This window comes from Sclerotinia sclerotiorum, genomic scaffold (genome assembly GCF_000146945.2).
Source record: "Sclerotinia sclerotiorum 1980 UF-70 scaffold_16 genomic scaffold, whole genome shotgun sequence".
In the NCBI taxonomy this organism is placed as follows: domain Eukaryota; kingdom Fungi; phylum Ascomycota; class Leotiomycetes; order Helotiales; family Sclerotiniaceae; genus Sclerotinia; species Sclerotinia sclerotiorum.
The window spans coordinates 836368-851426 of NW_001820820.1; the positions used below are offsets into that span (position 1 = coordinate 836368).

Genomic DNA, 15059 nt, shown 5'->3' on the forward strand with positions numbered 1-15059 from the left:
ATTCTGCAATGCATATTTTTACTCCCAATGCTAGTTCTTCTGGTTATAGTACCAGAATCTCCACGATGGTTAGCTGCGCACGACAAACCGAATGAGTCCTTAACTATCCTTACCCAACTACATTCCTACCATGACTCTCAAGAAACTATCATATCCCTCCACGCCGAAATAATGCACACTTGTCAGTATGAAAAAACTCTTGGCACAGGCTCCTGGAGCGATCTCTTTCACAACGACTCAATACAATCTCAGAGACGTTTCCTTATTGCATGTGCTATCCAATCATTTCAACAGTTAGGTGGAATCAATGCACTAATATATTATTCCAATACACTTTTTTCAACTTCTCTAGGATTCTCCGATCATCTCAGTGCACTCATGTCGGGATTTTTACAAACGTGGTTTTTTCTTGCTAGTTTTATTCCTTGGTTTCTTATTGATCGTGTGGGCCGTCGACCTCTTTTGTTATCAATGATTTCGGTTATGTCGGCGGTTATGATTGTTCAAACGGGATTGATTTATAATGTGCAATATCATACGGAGCTCAAGAAGGCCTGTGGGATCGGAGCAGCGATCGTGCTTTTTATTTTTGAAGGGGCCTTTACTATTGGTTTTCAAGCTACTGTAAGTTGTCCACTCATTGATCTCTTTCAACTTCCAACTCATTCCTTTTCCCCGTATATCTCAACTACACATTTCCCTCCATATTAAACCCTTTATTCCACTAATCTACCCCTGTTCCAAATTATAGGTATGGGTCTACCCCTCTGAAATCCTCCCACTTCGTCTCCGACAACGCGGCTCTTCAGTCTCCACAGCCTGCAACTGGATATTTAACTACATGATCGTACAGATTACTCCCATTGCACTTAATAATATAGGCTATAAAACGTATATTATTTTCGGTGTACTAAATGCATGTTGGGTTCCGATTATTTATTTATGGTTTCCTGAGACAAAGGGACTGGAGCTGGAGGATGTGGATGGACTTTTTGAGAGGGGGGAAGGAGTTGGGGTAGGGACAGGAAAGAGGGGTGTGGGAAAAAGAAGGGCGGTTGAAAGAGGAGTGGGGGGAAGTACTTTGAGTGATGAGCGGGTGAGAATTGGGCGTGCGAGTGGAAGTCGAAGCGGAGTTGGCGTGAGTGGGAGTGTTAGTAATAATACAGGGAATGGAAAGGGATCTGAGGAAGATATTGGATTTGGAACTAGCGAACAGGCGGAAAGGGTCGAGAGGTCTTAAGACTTGAGGTTTACCTTTGATAATGTGTCAGCGGATTTGAGTTGATTGTTTTTGTTTTTACAAGAGTCTTTGTGATTTTTCATGGACGGAAGTACATTTTTTGGTGTTGTGTTAGAGGAGTTTAATTTGACTAGATACACGGTGTTTCTAAGATGAGCTTTGTAATGACGTGGGTTTTATGATCAGATGAGTTGTAATGAGATGAGCAAGACTAATTGTTGACCTCCTGGGATCTTGGCAGCATATGCATATATATTGCATGATGCATATAAGGAGCAAACAAAACTCAACTTTTAATTCATTCTTTCCTTTTTGGTATACTGTTTGTTTGCTTTCAATATTTTGATTTCAAAGCACTTTAATTCCGAAGGCTGAATACCTAACCTGATTCCTTCATTTTTTGAATATATGCTCGCAGCTTAACTGCTTAGCTAGAGAATCAATCAATTCAATCTGATGCTCTTTCTGGTCTCAAGAAACCCAATACTAATCCTTTGATAAACCAACTAGCGATTATACCTTTACCTAGAAAGCTAAATAGGTGCAGATAGATAACCTACTTTCTATCTAAAGAGAGGGAGTAGAAAAACAAAAGAAAATCTTGGAACAGTTCGCTTTCCTCGATTCACAAGTACTTTAATCGTTTTTGTAAATTAATTATTATTAAAATAGATTAAATATTCTAGAAACTATTTATTATAAAAATTTCAAAATCTACTCATTATACACTAAGTGAAATAATATCAAAATCGATGATTTTTCATGTCACACTCAAGAATACTGGGTAAAGTATTAGAAAATACTAAGCTAAGGAGAAAAGAAGAAGGAAAACAAGAGTAGCGAGTTTTCCTGTGATTAAATACAAACGGGGCATGCCACGTGATCCGGAGGTGTGAGGCGTCACACCTAGGAACAACCAGGAACGCTCGTTCCCAGGAACGACGATTCCTAGTTAACCATAGGCACGAAGGACTATATAATCAAGATGGATTTCTTTTGTATAGAGCTTCGTGCTCAAGATCAATCATTTAGTATACTCTACTATTAGTTACGAATTGCATTATTGTCATTACTTTGAGTCCCTGCTTGACGCCTAGTTATAAACCACCTCGAGAGCCTAGAGCACTTCCACGTGATCTAGACGGCAAACCTCGTAACATTCATCTTATCACCCTCTGTTTATACATATTCTCATTCACCACTTCTCCCGTCCTCCCAGATTCCGTCATTAAAGAGCTTCTTTGATAAACCATTGGTAAAAATGATGCGATGAGATCTAGATCTTAGCTTACTGTCCTTCTCTTATACAAATTCGAATTAGAGATAATAGATTATTCATTTAGATTTCCTAATTCCTAGTTTGGCACGCAGCTAAAACTTGGGGAAAATGTAGAAAGATAATGAGAAGCAGGAGGTAAATTGTGTGATTCCGTCATATTCGGAATCAAAAGACTTGGATTATATACAGCCATTACAACTTCTCGTGAAAGTCGTCGAGGATAAGAACAAGGCGGATGAGGTGAGGAATATGAGACTGATGCATCTGCCAGCAATGGGCGAGGGAACGATGTTGTGGGATGAAAATCTTGTGAAGAGCGGCGTCGATGGACGGGAGAAGTTAAAGATTGCGGCTGGATTGCATCGGGGCCGAAAGAACACGTGAAAAATGTTGCCGGATCAAAAAGGGGTGTATTTGATTGGGATCGATTTTGGATTAGAGGGGTCTGTTGAAGTGTTTGATTAGTAATTTTTTCCAGTGACGGAAGAGTGTGAAAAATTAAAAAGTAGAATGAACAGAAAACTGTTGAGGGATTGAAGTGTGTACCTATGTTGAATCCGTGAAATAACTGGAAAATGGCAATTAAAGAATGGAAAAGTCGAGGCCTGTGATATATTTGTGAGACTAGGGGCAGTGAATGCAGGTAGTGTATTATTTTATGGCTTGGGATGATGACAGGGGCGGGAATGAAGGAACATAAGTGGAAGAAAGTTCAGGTAGGGTGAGCTTACTGTAGTGGTATGAGCGGGCTTTGGTTCAGCGATTGGCGATGGCTGTTGATTCTCTGTATTTTGGGCTGAAAAACTGTTAGGAATGTCTTACAATCAAGGTAAATTGTTTGACTTACGACGGGGTTCTGTGTGGGCTGGAACTGAATCTTCTGGTGATGAACCTCCTACTTTATCTTGTCCCTCTTTTGAAATGCGCGATTTATTCTCTATCTCATTTTGGTTCCCCACGAAATTGCTCCCCTCTTGGGAAGTTGCCTGAATTGTATCATTTATAGACCGCACTATAGACTCAACTGTCTTTTCAACTCCACTTCTATTTCCTTCTAAAGATCCTGTCACTTTGTCATCAACATTCCCATGTTCGGCGCGAACAGTTGTCGAAGCTGTACTTCCACTGACCATTCTAGATCCTTGTTCCACAATAGACTGTGGCATATCCTGAACTTCATTTAAACTTAGGTTTCCAGTCCTTTCACTTTGCTCCCCTCTACCGACAGGAATATCAGTCGCTGGTCCCTGGACGCCCATTTCAGCTGACAATGTGTCACTGAAGGAAGTAGAAGTTGTATTATTATCTGGCATTGTTCCAGTCGCTAGGGTTCCTCTAGTCCGAAATTCCGACCCTTGCGCCTGTGAATGTTCAGAACCAGGATTACGTTGAATTGCCAGTAGATTTTTTTTATGTTTTGATTCTTTATTGCGTCTGCGTCTGAGTTTGCGAGCTGCCCGAGATTTTTGAATAGACACATTATCTAAAGGAGTAATAACTGGGGGTTCTTTGGTGGGTCTAGAGTGGTGATTTTGGTCTTGCGTTACGTCTTCCGTTCCATTTTGCACGGGATCTTCCATGAAATCCTGCCGCTCGCTCAATAGATTTTGTGTAATTTCTCGAGATTTCTTTGCAGACATACGCTGACTGATTGGTCTGATTGCACTTGTATATTCAATTGGCTTTTTCGGCTCCCATGTCTGTTCCATTAACTTATTCGGCTCCCATATCTCCAATTCGACTCCACTTTTATTCCCAAATGGACGACCTTTTTTCCTGAAAGTAGCAGTTGCCTGTGTACTTTGGTTTGATGCTGAGATTAAAATTGGAGAAGAGCTTGCAGGCGAAGAGTCTGACACATTCGTTTGATAATTCTTGGAGGGTCTACCACGTCTTCGTTTCGGGACTATGGGAGAAGAGTAAACAGCTTCGCCTTCTATTCTCCGTACCTTGCGTTTTCCTAAACTTGATACAGATTGGCCATTTGCTGGAGTCTGTCCCGTACGCGCCTGTGGGCCTGTAGGACCACGCCATGTTGGAATTTCGACAATGATGGTATCTTCACGATTTTCATTTTTGATACCATCTCCTTCGCTAAGCCCGAAATCCTGAAGCGTTCCACCACAATCTTTTTCTTCGGCCTCTACTAAAACTAGGGCTTGTTCAGGAACCTCTGGAACAGATTCCGTAAGTGGTTCTGGAGATTGTCCCGGAAGTGGCTCTGAGAAGGATTCGGATAGTGACTCAAAGCTGTCGGGAACAGTTCTTCCAAGTTGATTCGCTGTCTCTGAATTTCCTGAATCCTCTGAACTACGATGAGCTACTTGATCAGATGGAGATTGATTATCCGTTTCACTAGCGAGCACTTCCGTACTAATACTCGATCGAACTTTTGTCCCCAATTTTCTACGAGTGATCCCTGAAGCTTTTCGAGTCTTGCAATGGAGACATGTGGTCGGTGCTGGATGTTCTAGACTAACAATGAAACCCTCAGGTAACACAATCGGTTTTCGACAGCTATCACAATTGTAGTGGCTGCTTATTATGTCGGCAACGTCGACATATTCATCTTCCTCGCTATCTGCTGATTCAGCGCTGATCATCGTCTCTTGAGTGACCGGATTTGTGCCGTCTCTAAAGACGGAATTTCTTGCCAATTCCTGTCCATTTGTATCCATAGGAATAGGACTGCCCGGGTCACTGGAAAGTTCCCGAACTGATTGTGTCATCATGCTTTCTAATGCCACATGGTTGGCATTGGCTCTCTGCATTATCTCGATATTTTTCCGAACATTATCAATAATATTGTTGAATGATTCAAAAGAAAATTCTTTTGTGGATTCATTGCGTGAAGTTTCAGCCGCTATGCTTGCAAGTTTGTCGAAAGGAAAATTTCCAGCACCAAAAGTCCGAGCCAAATTCATATATCTAGCTGAAATATCATTGGCTAATTGTGTGATATCGGTGGTAGTTACCTCACTAGGGCCAGTGTCCGTCACATTTTCGCTTACTTCCGGGAGTGAAATCTGAGGAGTTCCCCTTGAGGGGGTGTGAAAGGCACTAGTTTCGCGTAATTCAGTTATGCCACTTGGGAGAGTATCAAGTGCATTTGTAATCGCTGTGTTCGAAACAATTCCTGTAGGAGCATCGTTCATGGGAATACTCGATGCTTTTTCGGTGTTCTTCGATGTCAATGCTGTTTCCGACTCTCCCTGAGCAGTTGCTGTGTTGTCTTTTTGTGAATTTTCGTCAATGTTCGTGGAGATTTGATTCTCGACTAATCCTTCTATTTGCATGGATTCTGATTGGCTTTTTTGTTGATCCAGTTGCTTAGGTGCATTAATGTTGCGAAACATCGAGTTGTGCTTGGGATGACTGGCTGGATGTAAAGCTGATGGATTATCTTCTTGCCCTATGCTCAGAAAATCAGTCGAACGATCTGGAGCATGCCTCTGAGCATTAGGATTTGCTTGAACTCCTAATGTATCTCCTCGCATTCTCCCCTCATTCGAGTCAGTACTAGTGGCGCATTCAATGGTGTATATCACGTGATTATCATCGTGCCCCACTTCATTCTCTTGCATTGCGGCGTGGTTTCTCCCTCTATCAACGACTTCTTCATCGTCGCTTTGAACTTCACTGGATAAAAAAAAGGATTCGGCGATTTCTTTTGCTCCTGGACATCTTAACATCATTCTCGTAATCAATTCGTGGAGCTCAGAGTTCCTAGCGGTATCGATCTTCTTCGATAGTTCTTTGATTGAATTAGTCGGCTCCACGCGTTCGACCTCTGTGGTCGGCGCCCGAAGGAGAGCATTTGAGTCTGGTGCATAATTGGAAGTGGCTGGTGTAGAGGTTGCGATGAAAGGCGATACGGGAAGTGGTGATGGAGAAGGAGTAGTGGCGGTTTCTGCATGTCTTGCAGCAATTTCAAGAGCTCTTTTCTCAGCCGCTCTGAGCTTTGCCTGTGCAATACGTTGTTTAGTACCAAGTTTAGCCTGTATAAATGTGTCTTTATTGAAATCGTCGTCCATGTTGGAATTCGACGTGATCTCTGACTAAAAGTCGCGTGTATTGCGTTGTGGTTGAGTTCATGAGTTCGTTGGTTCGTTCATGCATCTATTTTTGTTTTGGGAGAAGTTTCGGGAATAAATTTCCCTGATCTGGTAATAATATCTCAATATCGCAAATTTAAAGGATAATTCAATGAAAAGTATAAACAATGAAAAAATAATTCAACATTTACAAAATCCTCCAAATAATACTTTTCCCTGGTGAATGTAAATCTTATTGTGAATTTCGATTGCATGGGACTGTTTGCCATCTTATTAATTATCCCTCAATGGAAGTTACACAGCAACATGCAGCTTATATAATCATTGTAAAGAAAAGACCAATGCACCCTGTTAGCCTTACACCAAAGATAATTGAATGATTTTCATTGAATTTATTATATTATGAACTCCATGATGGAGACTCAATTGTAAATCACTACAAGATCCACCTCCTTCTTCCATCCGATAAAGGAGCCATGCACCCCAAAGAAATTCAACATGTCCAGTATGGAACTTTCCCCATCCTTAAAGTACACAGTTTCCCAACATCACCATCATAATTCATCGCCATCACAATTCACCAATATCCCAACACACAAGATTGATGTCTTCTCCAATACAATAATCCAAAACGCAATTCATTGCAGGAATACAATTTCGTCGTCCGAGCTTATTACACCATCACCGCAGTCACTGCTTAACCCTCTTGGCCGCCGGTTCCTCGATATCTTCCCAATCCTCAGAAAGATCCCCGGATGAATCTGAATCGTCTTCGAGCTTTTTGAAATCATCGGATGAATCTCCAGAGGCAACATCAGATGAGCCATTGAACTCTTCGAATTCCTCGAACACCTTGTGTCTAGTGATCTTGCATCCCCAATCACTTCCCATCTCTCCACAGCAGGACCAAATCCAACGATCCTCGAAGTCATGGTGATCTATAAGATCTTCAATTGCTCGATGATTTTCGTTGTTATGGTCAGCCCAGATGACGTCGTCAAGATCCGTGGTTCGTTGGCCTAGTGTCGTCAGCTAGATTGACATGGGCCAGGGAATTTGAAACATACCTGGGTGCCATAGACAATCATTGGGTGGATTATTGTAGATGCAGAATTCATTGCGACAATTCTCACACTTGAACATATTGGGGCTACAGCCGGGATACTTTCTTTTGTTGGATCTGACAAGCTTCTAGATCTCGATCTTGGATTTATTTGGAACATCTTCAACTTCAACTTCATCCTCCTCATCTCCTTCCTTGTAACTCTCGCAATCCTTGAAGTTCGACTCTTTAAATTTGCCATCATGAAAACCTGCGGGCATGATGAAAACCTTCTCTGGTTTGACGGTGATTTTTCCACGATGGTGCTTCAGAGTGAAACTCTTCTCATCACACACCAATTTGAGAAGGTGTCGGATCTGTTTAGCATCCATCTTCTCAAATTCTTCCTCTAACCTTGGGTCAAGCATTTTCTGTGCCGGGTTAATGAACTTGTGGATGATGATGTCAAAAGAAGGTGGAGGTGGTAAGATGTAAAAAGAAGAACCTGGAGGTCACAAGATGAACAAGTTGGAGGTGAGAAGGAGAATGAAGTCCTTTTGAAAGGAGCTTACAGCAGGTACTGATCACTTTTTTAGTTAAGTATATATAGCACAGCCGGATAGATCTTCGATAGATGATGAATTCAGATGAGACTAATTTGTCCTTTTGGTCGAACTATTTACCAGGCAAAGCAGGCAAAAAAGCAAAATTTGGAGATTCACCATTATACTCTGGTGAATCAAAATCGCCTTTTCCATTCATTAGAACCAATTCACCTAATTGTATTTGGATCCATATCATGGTGAATAAAAGGGACTTTGTTAATTTGTTAGATCAATTCATTTGATTATGTCATGGCAGAAATGGTTGCCTTCACTGCTTGAAAATATTAATCAGAGGTATGGGCTCCACTTCAACTATCAATCTAACTTCTCTTTCGTTTACATCTTCTCATGTTTCCGGATATATCACTACACAACTAAACAAACTATCAGCAAAATTTGAATCATGCATACAATGCCATTACACCACTAATATGACCATAGTATAACCACAATATACCAGCAAACCCCTAGTATTTGACTCTATTTTCCATTACTTCCTCTGTCACTTTATGCCTGGTATTCTTGCAACCATTGTCACTTCCTGGTTTATCGCAGCAATCCCATTTAAACTCATCAGCATAATCTGGATCATCTTCAAAGGCCTCAGGAGAGCCGTGTATTCTGTCATCATGATCAGCCCAGAAATCGGACTCATCATCCAACTCTTTCCATCCTACAATTTCAATGATTAATTACCACGTGTTGCAAGAAGGCAGAAACGCAAATATATACCTGGATGATACCAACAATCTCCTTTCCTGTTACTCTTGATATCAAAGTCCTCCTCGCAATTCTCGCACTTAAATTTGGTGCCTCTTTTCCTCTTCGACGAGATAAGTTCCCGGATTTGCTGTTTTGACAACTTCCGCACGTGATACTCATCCTCTTCATTCGATGCGCCGCTTTCCGATTCCTCTTCGCTGCCTTCTTTCTCGTCTTCAAAATTGCTATCATCGCTATCATCGCTTTGAGTAAGATCGACAAAGCCACTCGTGATAATGATATCGCGGCCATCAACCTCAATTTTGCCTGTTGCGTCTTCCGCGGAAAACTTCCCATGATTGCATAACTTCTTCAAGAGCTCTCGGAGTTTTGGGGCATCCATCTCGTCGAATATTGCTTCAAACCTTGAATCGGCCATTTTGCATGCGTTTTTTGGTGTTTTATAAAAAGTCTACTCAAGTTGGATCGGGTAGAGTTGTTCCTCTTAACGTGTTGAGCACAGAAAGGCGTGTTCCCATTCTCGGATGGCGCAGCATCACGTGCCTTGTATCCAATTGGAAAACCGAACTTTGATATTTTCTATACGATTTTCCTGGGGCCGGTCTATTGATAGCTGTTCATGAGATCAATGACAAAGATATAGGGTCGTTATTTCTGTTTCATTCTCATATTGATAATAGCCACTAAACAATACCGACGCGATTTGTACACCTCGTTTCCACGTTTCCCTCAGACTTTGGTCCTCTTGTTTGACGAATCCTCTAACTTAGGCCGGTGAGATGATACCTCACATCCAACTGCATTTCCCGTCTTGCGGCAACATGTCCAGCTAAATCCTTGTCCGAATGCCGGATCATCCACACGCCTTCGCTTCTTATTTTTAGTCCAAAATCTATATACATGTTCCCTCCAAAATTCTGCTCTAGGGACCAAAACCTTATTGCCTGCGTTGAGAATAACAAGTGAGCATTCTATTTACATTGAAAGAGTGGGAAGAAATACCTCGATGAGTGTAACAATTTTTTTGATTATCCGTGGAGTGATATTCCTCTTTGCAAATTTCGCATGTGGATAATTGTTTTCTTTTCAAGGCTAGCGTTTTTCTTGAAAGGAAATACCGAGTTGGTGAGTTATCTCCCAAATATTCTTCTTCTCTTTCTTCATCAGAGAGTACAGATATTTTATCTTCAGACGCTTCAGACGCTTCAGCCTGGTCTCTTGCATAGTCGGCCTCTTTTCCCTCGGCTCCGCTATCCATATCATCACTTTCTTCATCAGGAGATACAGATGTTTCATCTTCAGACGCTCGAGCCAGATATCTTGCATATTCGGCCTCTTTTTTCTCGGCTTCGCTATCCATATCGTCACTTTCTATCTCACTCCACCCTTCGACTTTCAGAGTGATTGTGGTGCCGTGTATAAAAATTGGCTTTTTTTGGCCAATTGGGAAGCAATATTGCCTGAACATAGATTCTCAAAAATGGTTAAAGGTTTCGGAGCAGACAACTCTTCCAATGCACTGCAAGCTTCGGCTTCGTTCATCAGGCGTACTTGACTGCCATCTATGAAAAGTGTTTCGAGGTCATTCTCATTCTGTATTTTGTTGTTGTTGATATTATCCTTCTCCACAGAGAAATCCAATTTCTATGTCCCACCGCATATTACGTTGATGATTCTTCGAAGTTGTGGAGCCTTCATTTTTTGAAAAATCGGCATGACGGCTCGAAGTGCGTCGTCTCTGTATTTGTACGCCATATCTTCCTCCTCTTTTTCTCCCGAACTGTCGTTGAGTTAGTCACCACGTTGCCATGCTTTCATCTCAAAAACCACTTTCCCTTTTTTTGGACGAAAGGTCCACACGAAGCCTGTGAGGGCGGGTTTCAAGCTTGATACAGCAGAAATAACTTAATTCCCCCAAGAAACGTCGAAGTCCCTCAACATCTTCAGAGTCTATTGCGTTCCAAGCCTTGTCCCGGTTATACCATGATATCCGAGGTCTTCTCATGTCGTACTGCTGAGGTCCAACGGATGACACAACGGTAAATACGTAGGTATACTCTAGAAGCTTGGTTAACGCTCTTCGAATTCCTTGTCCGTTCATATCTGAAAAATATTGGGCAACTAGTTTTTGCGCAGTGTTTGTACTGATTAGGTCCCTTTTAAAATAGTTGCGGTACATGCCCCGGATTATCTTGTCGTTATACATATTGCTTTCTTATTTCGATATTATTGTGATTTTTTGTTGTGCAAGCAGGGAAGTTGTGGGAACAAATTTTGACCCGACAGATAATGGCTTGGACACATATGGCGGTTTCCTCATCACGTTTGCTCTTGCATTTGTATGGATGGTTGTTCTTGCCTTTATACAAGTGATTTTTATCCTAAGATTGCCATCTGACCCAAAACATGATTAAATATTAATCACTAGCGTCGTACTATTTCAACCAGCAGGAGCTTCCCAACACACTTTTCACTACTTCACAAATTCCGGCCTCTGCGGATATTCTTACGGATGTATACAACAAATATCCCCGTATCACTCATCAGACTGCTACACCACTGAAAACAGAATTCCTCAAGGACACTTCGGAGTTCCATAGCACTTTCAAAAGTAATCTTTTTCCAAGCTCCAACATCATGACACCACATTATCTTATGTATAAATTTGATGAATTCAATGTTGGGTAGTTCTGCGCGGATCGTAAATTTGTAAACATCCTTATGGTGTATTTTTCGAGGCGGCTCCTCAGATATCGGTCCATTCATTTTGGCAAAATATTCATCGATTACTCCGTCTAGCGCTTTTCGAAGTTGGGAATAATCGACTTTGTCATCGGTTTGGCTATCGCTTGATTGGGAGTCGTCCATGGTGGCCGTTTTCCTTCTCCTTTTGCCCTTTTTGGGGGTTGGGGTTTTGGTTGAGAAGATAAATATTAATGAGAATTAAAATGATGGCTTTTTTACGAATTCATATTCATATTTCACTAAATCACCGTATCGAACTTTCTAGTAGGTAGCTTTTTCATTGGGAGGCGCTAGCATTTTTATACCCTAAATCGTCCATCACCAAGTGAATAGGTTGGAAAAGGCGATCGACTAGAATGATATATTAAAAGCCGCACTTATTTTGCTTACCATACCGTAAGCTTTATGGATGTAGGAAGGTTAGAAAGTCCGTATTTAGCCCTAAACCGGCAGTAGCTATGGTGAATTCTAAGTGTTGCCTCTTTTTCTACAAGAATAAAAGTATGCTAGAAGAGTCATTGCAATTTTGGTGAACTTAACACCTATTTCTTGATTCTTGGAGAGGAATGGATGTTTATATTGTATATATGAGTTTAGAGTAATAGATAATAATACACAGCCACTCAGTCTCTCAAGTACCACAACCAGTTCTATTTCTTACTTCATAGTATCATGGGTAGCTTAAAATCAACCATAGTTGGATTGACCATGAGCTTTGGACTTCTCATCATACCCGTGATATACCATTTTATGTTTTCGAAACAAAGAAAGCTCTATTCAGGCACATATTACCTTCCTGAAATTTCCGTCATTACAGACACTACGAAATCTCACGCATAGAGAAGCTGGACTTATTCTTTAACACAGTCCGCGGATATCCCAATACCTCTCCGCGCCGGCAACTGATTTCACAAACTAAGTGTTCTTCTCTTGCATCAAAGAATATTCACCAATAATGTGTCTCTAGCTATAACTCTATGCTTGAACTTGATTTCCAAATCGGGAGCGTTTCTCTTTTTGTTTACGAGTTTTTGTAAGTTAGCAACACATTCAGAATTAGCGGGATATTTCTTGTGGTTTTTCCAGTGGACTATAGATCTATTACCTTCGATTAAATGCTGGCATTTAGCCTCGGTGACTTTGCATAACCATCCTTACAATGTTCTGGAATACATCCTATCCTTAGTTTGGGGTAGGGGAAGTGGCATCTAATATCTCAGGGTTGGATTAAACTTGTACAAGTTGCATTCCTGTGAATCTCCTGAAATTAATAACTTGTGGGTAGCAAATCTCCGATGGTGTCTTAGACCGTCATTTGTTATTTCGTGTGCCGAATTTCCGACCTCTCACCGAGCATTATAGCATCGATAAGTTTGCCTACGCTCAGAGGGTATTATCGGACGAAAATATGATGTTTTGTTGGGGGAAAGAGTATGCCGTAAAGTTAGTAGGAAATACCACAGTTATGAAATACAAGTGTAGACATTGATGAGGGGTACAGGAACGATATTCGGTAGGACGCCACTCTGAGCATCAGGAGTGGTGAGAGAAGTGGGGAGAACTTATTTCAAGGAAAAAAGGGAAAATAATGATATTATTGGTTGCAGAAGATAACTGTCTCTGAAAAGACTTCTAAATGAATCTACATCTCCAAACTTCTCTTAGTAGCTCTCATCACACTCCTGCAATAAGCATACCTCACTCTATCCTCCTCCAACCCCACCAAGCCTTCAATAGTTGTTCCCCTTGGACTGCTAAACCCTTCCCTAATTTCATCACCCGTTCTCCCCTTGCCATTCGCATTTCCCTCTCTCTCATCACCTCCCTTTCCCTCCAACAACCCCACCAACCCCTTCAAACTCCTCACCAAAATATCCCTACCTTCCGCCCTCTTAATTCCCTCCTTAACACCTCCATCCAAAATCCCATCAATAGCCACCGTCAAAAACGCCATACTAGCTGCTGCCAAAACACTCGCCGCATCATATTGTCCAGGTCCAACCTCCACTATCGAGCCTACACACCCAAAAATATAGCGCACGATACTTTTGTTTTGGTTGCTCAGCTGCATAGAAGGAGAAATTTCAACTACCGTGTTGGATTCCCCGAAACTTGCTGCTATATTTGGCATTGCACGGACGATGGCAATTTCTTTGGTTTCTCTTTCCTTTCCTCTTCCCGGAGAAGAGTCCGCGAATCCAAGCGCTCTCGCCATTTTAATCACGGGGGTCCCCACTGCGACGCTAATGACCAGCTTTCCTCCCAATGCTTCTCTTGCGCCTTGCATTGAAAGTACTCCTTCTATCACATAGGGTTTACAAGCCAGCAGAACAATATCCGCTTTTTGCATTGCCTGCAAAACTCCATCATTCCCAATAAGGATATTGACACGTGATTTTCCCGAGTAAAATTGTTTGCGCAAGCGCTCCATGGATGCCATTGTATGCACTGTAGCGATGAAAGTATTTATGTTCGAATCGGTAGCAGCGCTTTTAGATTTGGCATTAAGAATACCAGTCAAGATCGAGGTGCCCATTGTGCCTGGAGAAGAGGAATGTCAGGTGATTTATTTGTGCAAGGGATGGATGAGCCATCTGTAGCTGTGTAGCATTTGCCTCGAGGAGAGAAGACTGAATGAAACGGTGATACTTACCACAACCGATAACGGCAAGCGTAAGCCCTGCATTGTCTTTCCCTTTGGATGAGATAACGCGATCTGGAGACGTGGGAGTAGAAGACATGATTGTGGATGCTTGGCTTTGTTTCAGCGAATTATGTTTAGGAAGCTTCACGTGGATTCGCGGTATTCGAAGTTCATGTAATGTATGCTCGGACTTGCTGTGTTGAATTGTTTCTCAAAGACTGTATATAGATATTTTGGAGAGTGTGGAAAGATCTGAATGGTTGTCGGTTGATAGTCGGTGTTCATAAACGACCGACTAGTTCCTAGCCGGGGAAAGCAAGTGTCCTTGTAAGATTATTTTAGTAACAAAATAAACTTTTTTAACAACTTTGATTCGATGGTATAAATCCAATGATAAAATTTCTGTTATACTCTTTCAAAAATTTGCGATTGTGTATCGAAAATAGGATTTTTCTTTTATAATTTCAGGATTTGGATATGTCTTATAGCAAAAAATGCTACGGTGATACCTATTTTCCGTGGGATTTTGATTAGGAACTAAGATTAGTCCGTCATTTATAAGCGCCCATTATTAGATTGCATGACGGAGGCATTGTACGTAATTCAAAGACACTAATCCCTTACAGGAGATCTTGCTTATGGTCCCTTTTTAATTCGCGGAATAATGAGCGAGACTCCTATTTTTTTTTATGTATGGAACAGGTTTTGTACGTAGTTTCACATTTC

General features: G+C 41.4%; 8 protein-coding genes across 8 annotated transcripts; 1 reads left to right on the forward strand and 7 right to left on the reverse strand.

Moving 5' to 3' along the window:
• Positions 1–483: 483 nt before the first annotated feature.
• SS1G_10857 (hypothetical protein) lies at positions 484–1240 on the forward strand (the record flags this gene model as incomplete). Its single annotated transcript, XM_001588360.1, has 2 exons — positions 484–624; positions 752–1240. The coding sequence occupies 2 exons, from the start codon at positions 484–486 to the stop codon at positions 1238–1240; spliced, it is 630 nt and encodes a 209-aa protein (XP_001588410.1).
• Positions 1241–2595: 1355 nt separating this feature from the next.
• On the reverse strand, positions 2596–6553 carry SS1G_10858 (predicted protein; the record flags this gene model as incomplete). The annotated part of the gene is made up of 3 exons (XM_001588361.1): positions 2596–2964; positions 3251–3303; positions 3367–6553. The coding sequence occupies 3 exons, from the start codon at positions 6551–6553 to the stop codon at positions 2596–2598; spliced, it is 3609 nt and encodes a 1202-aa protein (XP_001588411.1).
• A 711-nt stretch (positions 6554–7264) lies between these two features.
• Positions 7265–7465, reverse strand: SS1G_10859 (predicted protein; the record flags this gene model as incomplete). Its single annotated transcript, XM_001588362.1, has 1 exon — positions 7265–7465. The coding sequence occupies one exon, from the start codon at positions 7463–7465 to the stop codon at positions 7265–7267; it is 201 nt and encodes a 66-aa protein (XP_001588412.1).
• Positions 7466–7765: 300 nt separating this feature from the next.
• On the reverse strand, positions 7766–8044 carry SS1G_10860 (predicted protein; the record flags this gene model as incomplete). The annotated part of the gene is made up of 1 exon (XM_001588363.1): positions 7766–8044. The coding sequence occupies one exon, from the start codon at positions 8042–8044 to the stop codon at positions 7766–7768; it is 279 nt and encodes a 92-aa protein (XP_001588413.1).
• A 497-nt stretch (positions 8045–8541) lies between these two features.
• Positions 8542–9362, reverse strand: SS1G_10861 (predicted protein; the record flags this gene model as incomplete). Its single annotated transcript, XM_001588364.1, has 3 exons — positions 8542–8595; positions 8716–8894; positions 8954–9362. 3 exons carry the CDS (start codon positions 9360–9362, stop codon positions 8542–8544), a joined length of 642 nt encoding a protein of 213 aa, XP_001588414.1.
• A 311-nt stretch (positions 9363–9673) lies between these two features.
• SS1G_10862 (predicted protein) lies at positions 9674–10304 on the reverse strand (the record flags this gene model as incomplete). The annotated part of the gene is made up of 2 exons (XM_001588365.1): positions 9674–9809; positions 10063–10304. 2 exons carry the CDS (start codon positions 10302–10304, stop codon positions 9674–9676), a joined length of 378 nt encoding a protein of 125 aa, XP_001588415.1.
• A 284-nt stretch (positions 10305–10588) lies between these two features.
• SS1G_10863 (predicted protein) lies at positions 10589–11812 on the reverse strand (the record flags this gene model as incomplete). Its single annotated transcript, XM_001588366.1, has 3 exons — positions 10589–10710; positions 10775–11002; positions 11455–11812. 3 exons carry the CDS (start codon positions 11810–11812, stop codon positions 10589–10591), a joined length of 708 nt encoding a protein of 235 aa, XP_001588416.1.
• Positions 11813–13331: 1519 nt separating this feature from the next.
• SS1G_10864 (hypothetical protein) lies at positions 13332–14430 on the reverse strand (the record flags this gene model as incomplete). The annotated part of the gene is made up of 2 exons (XM_001588367.1): positions 13332–14230; positions 14343–14430. The coding sequence occupies 2 exons, from the start codon at positions 14428–14430 to the stop codon at positions 13332–13334; spliced, it is 987 nt and encodes a 328-aa protein (XP_001588417.1).
• Positions 14431–15059: the final 629 nt, after the last annotated feature.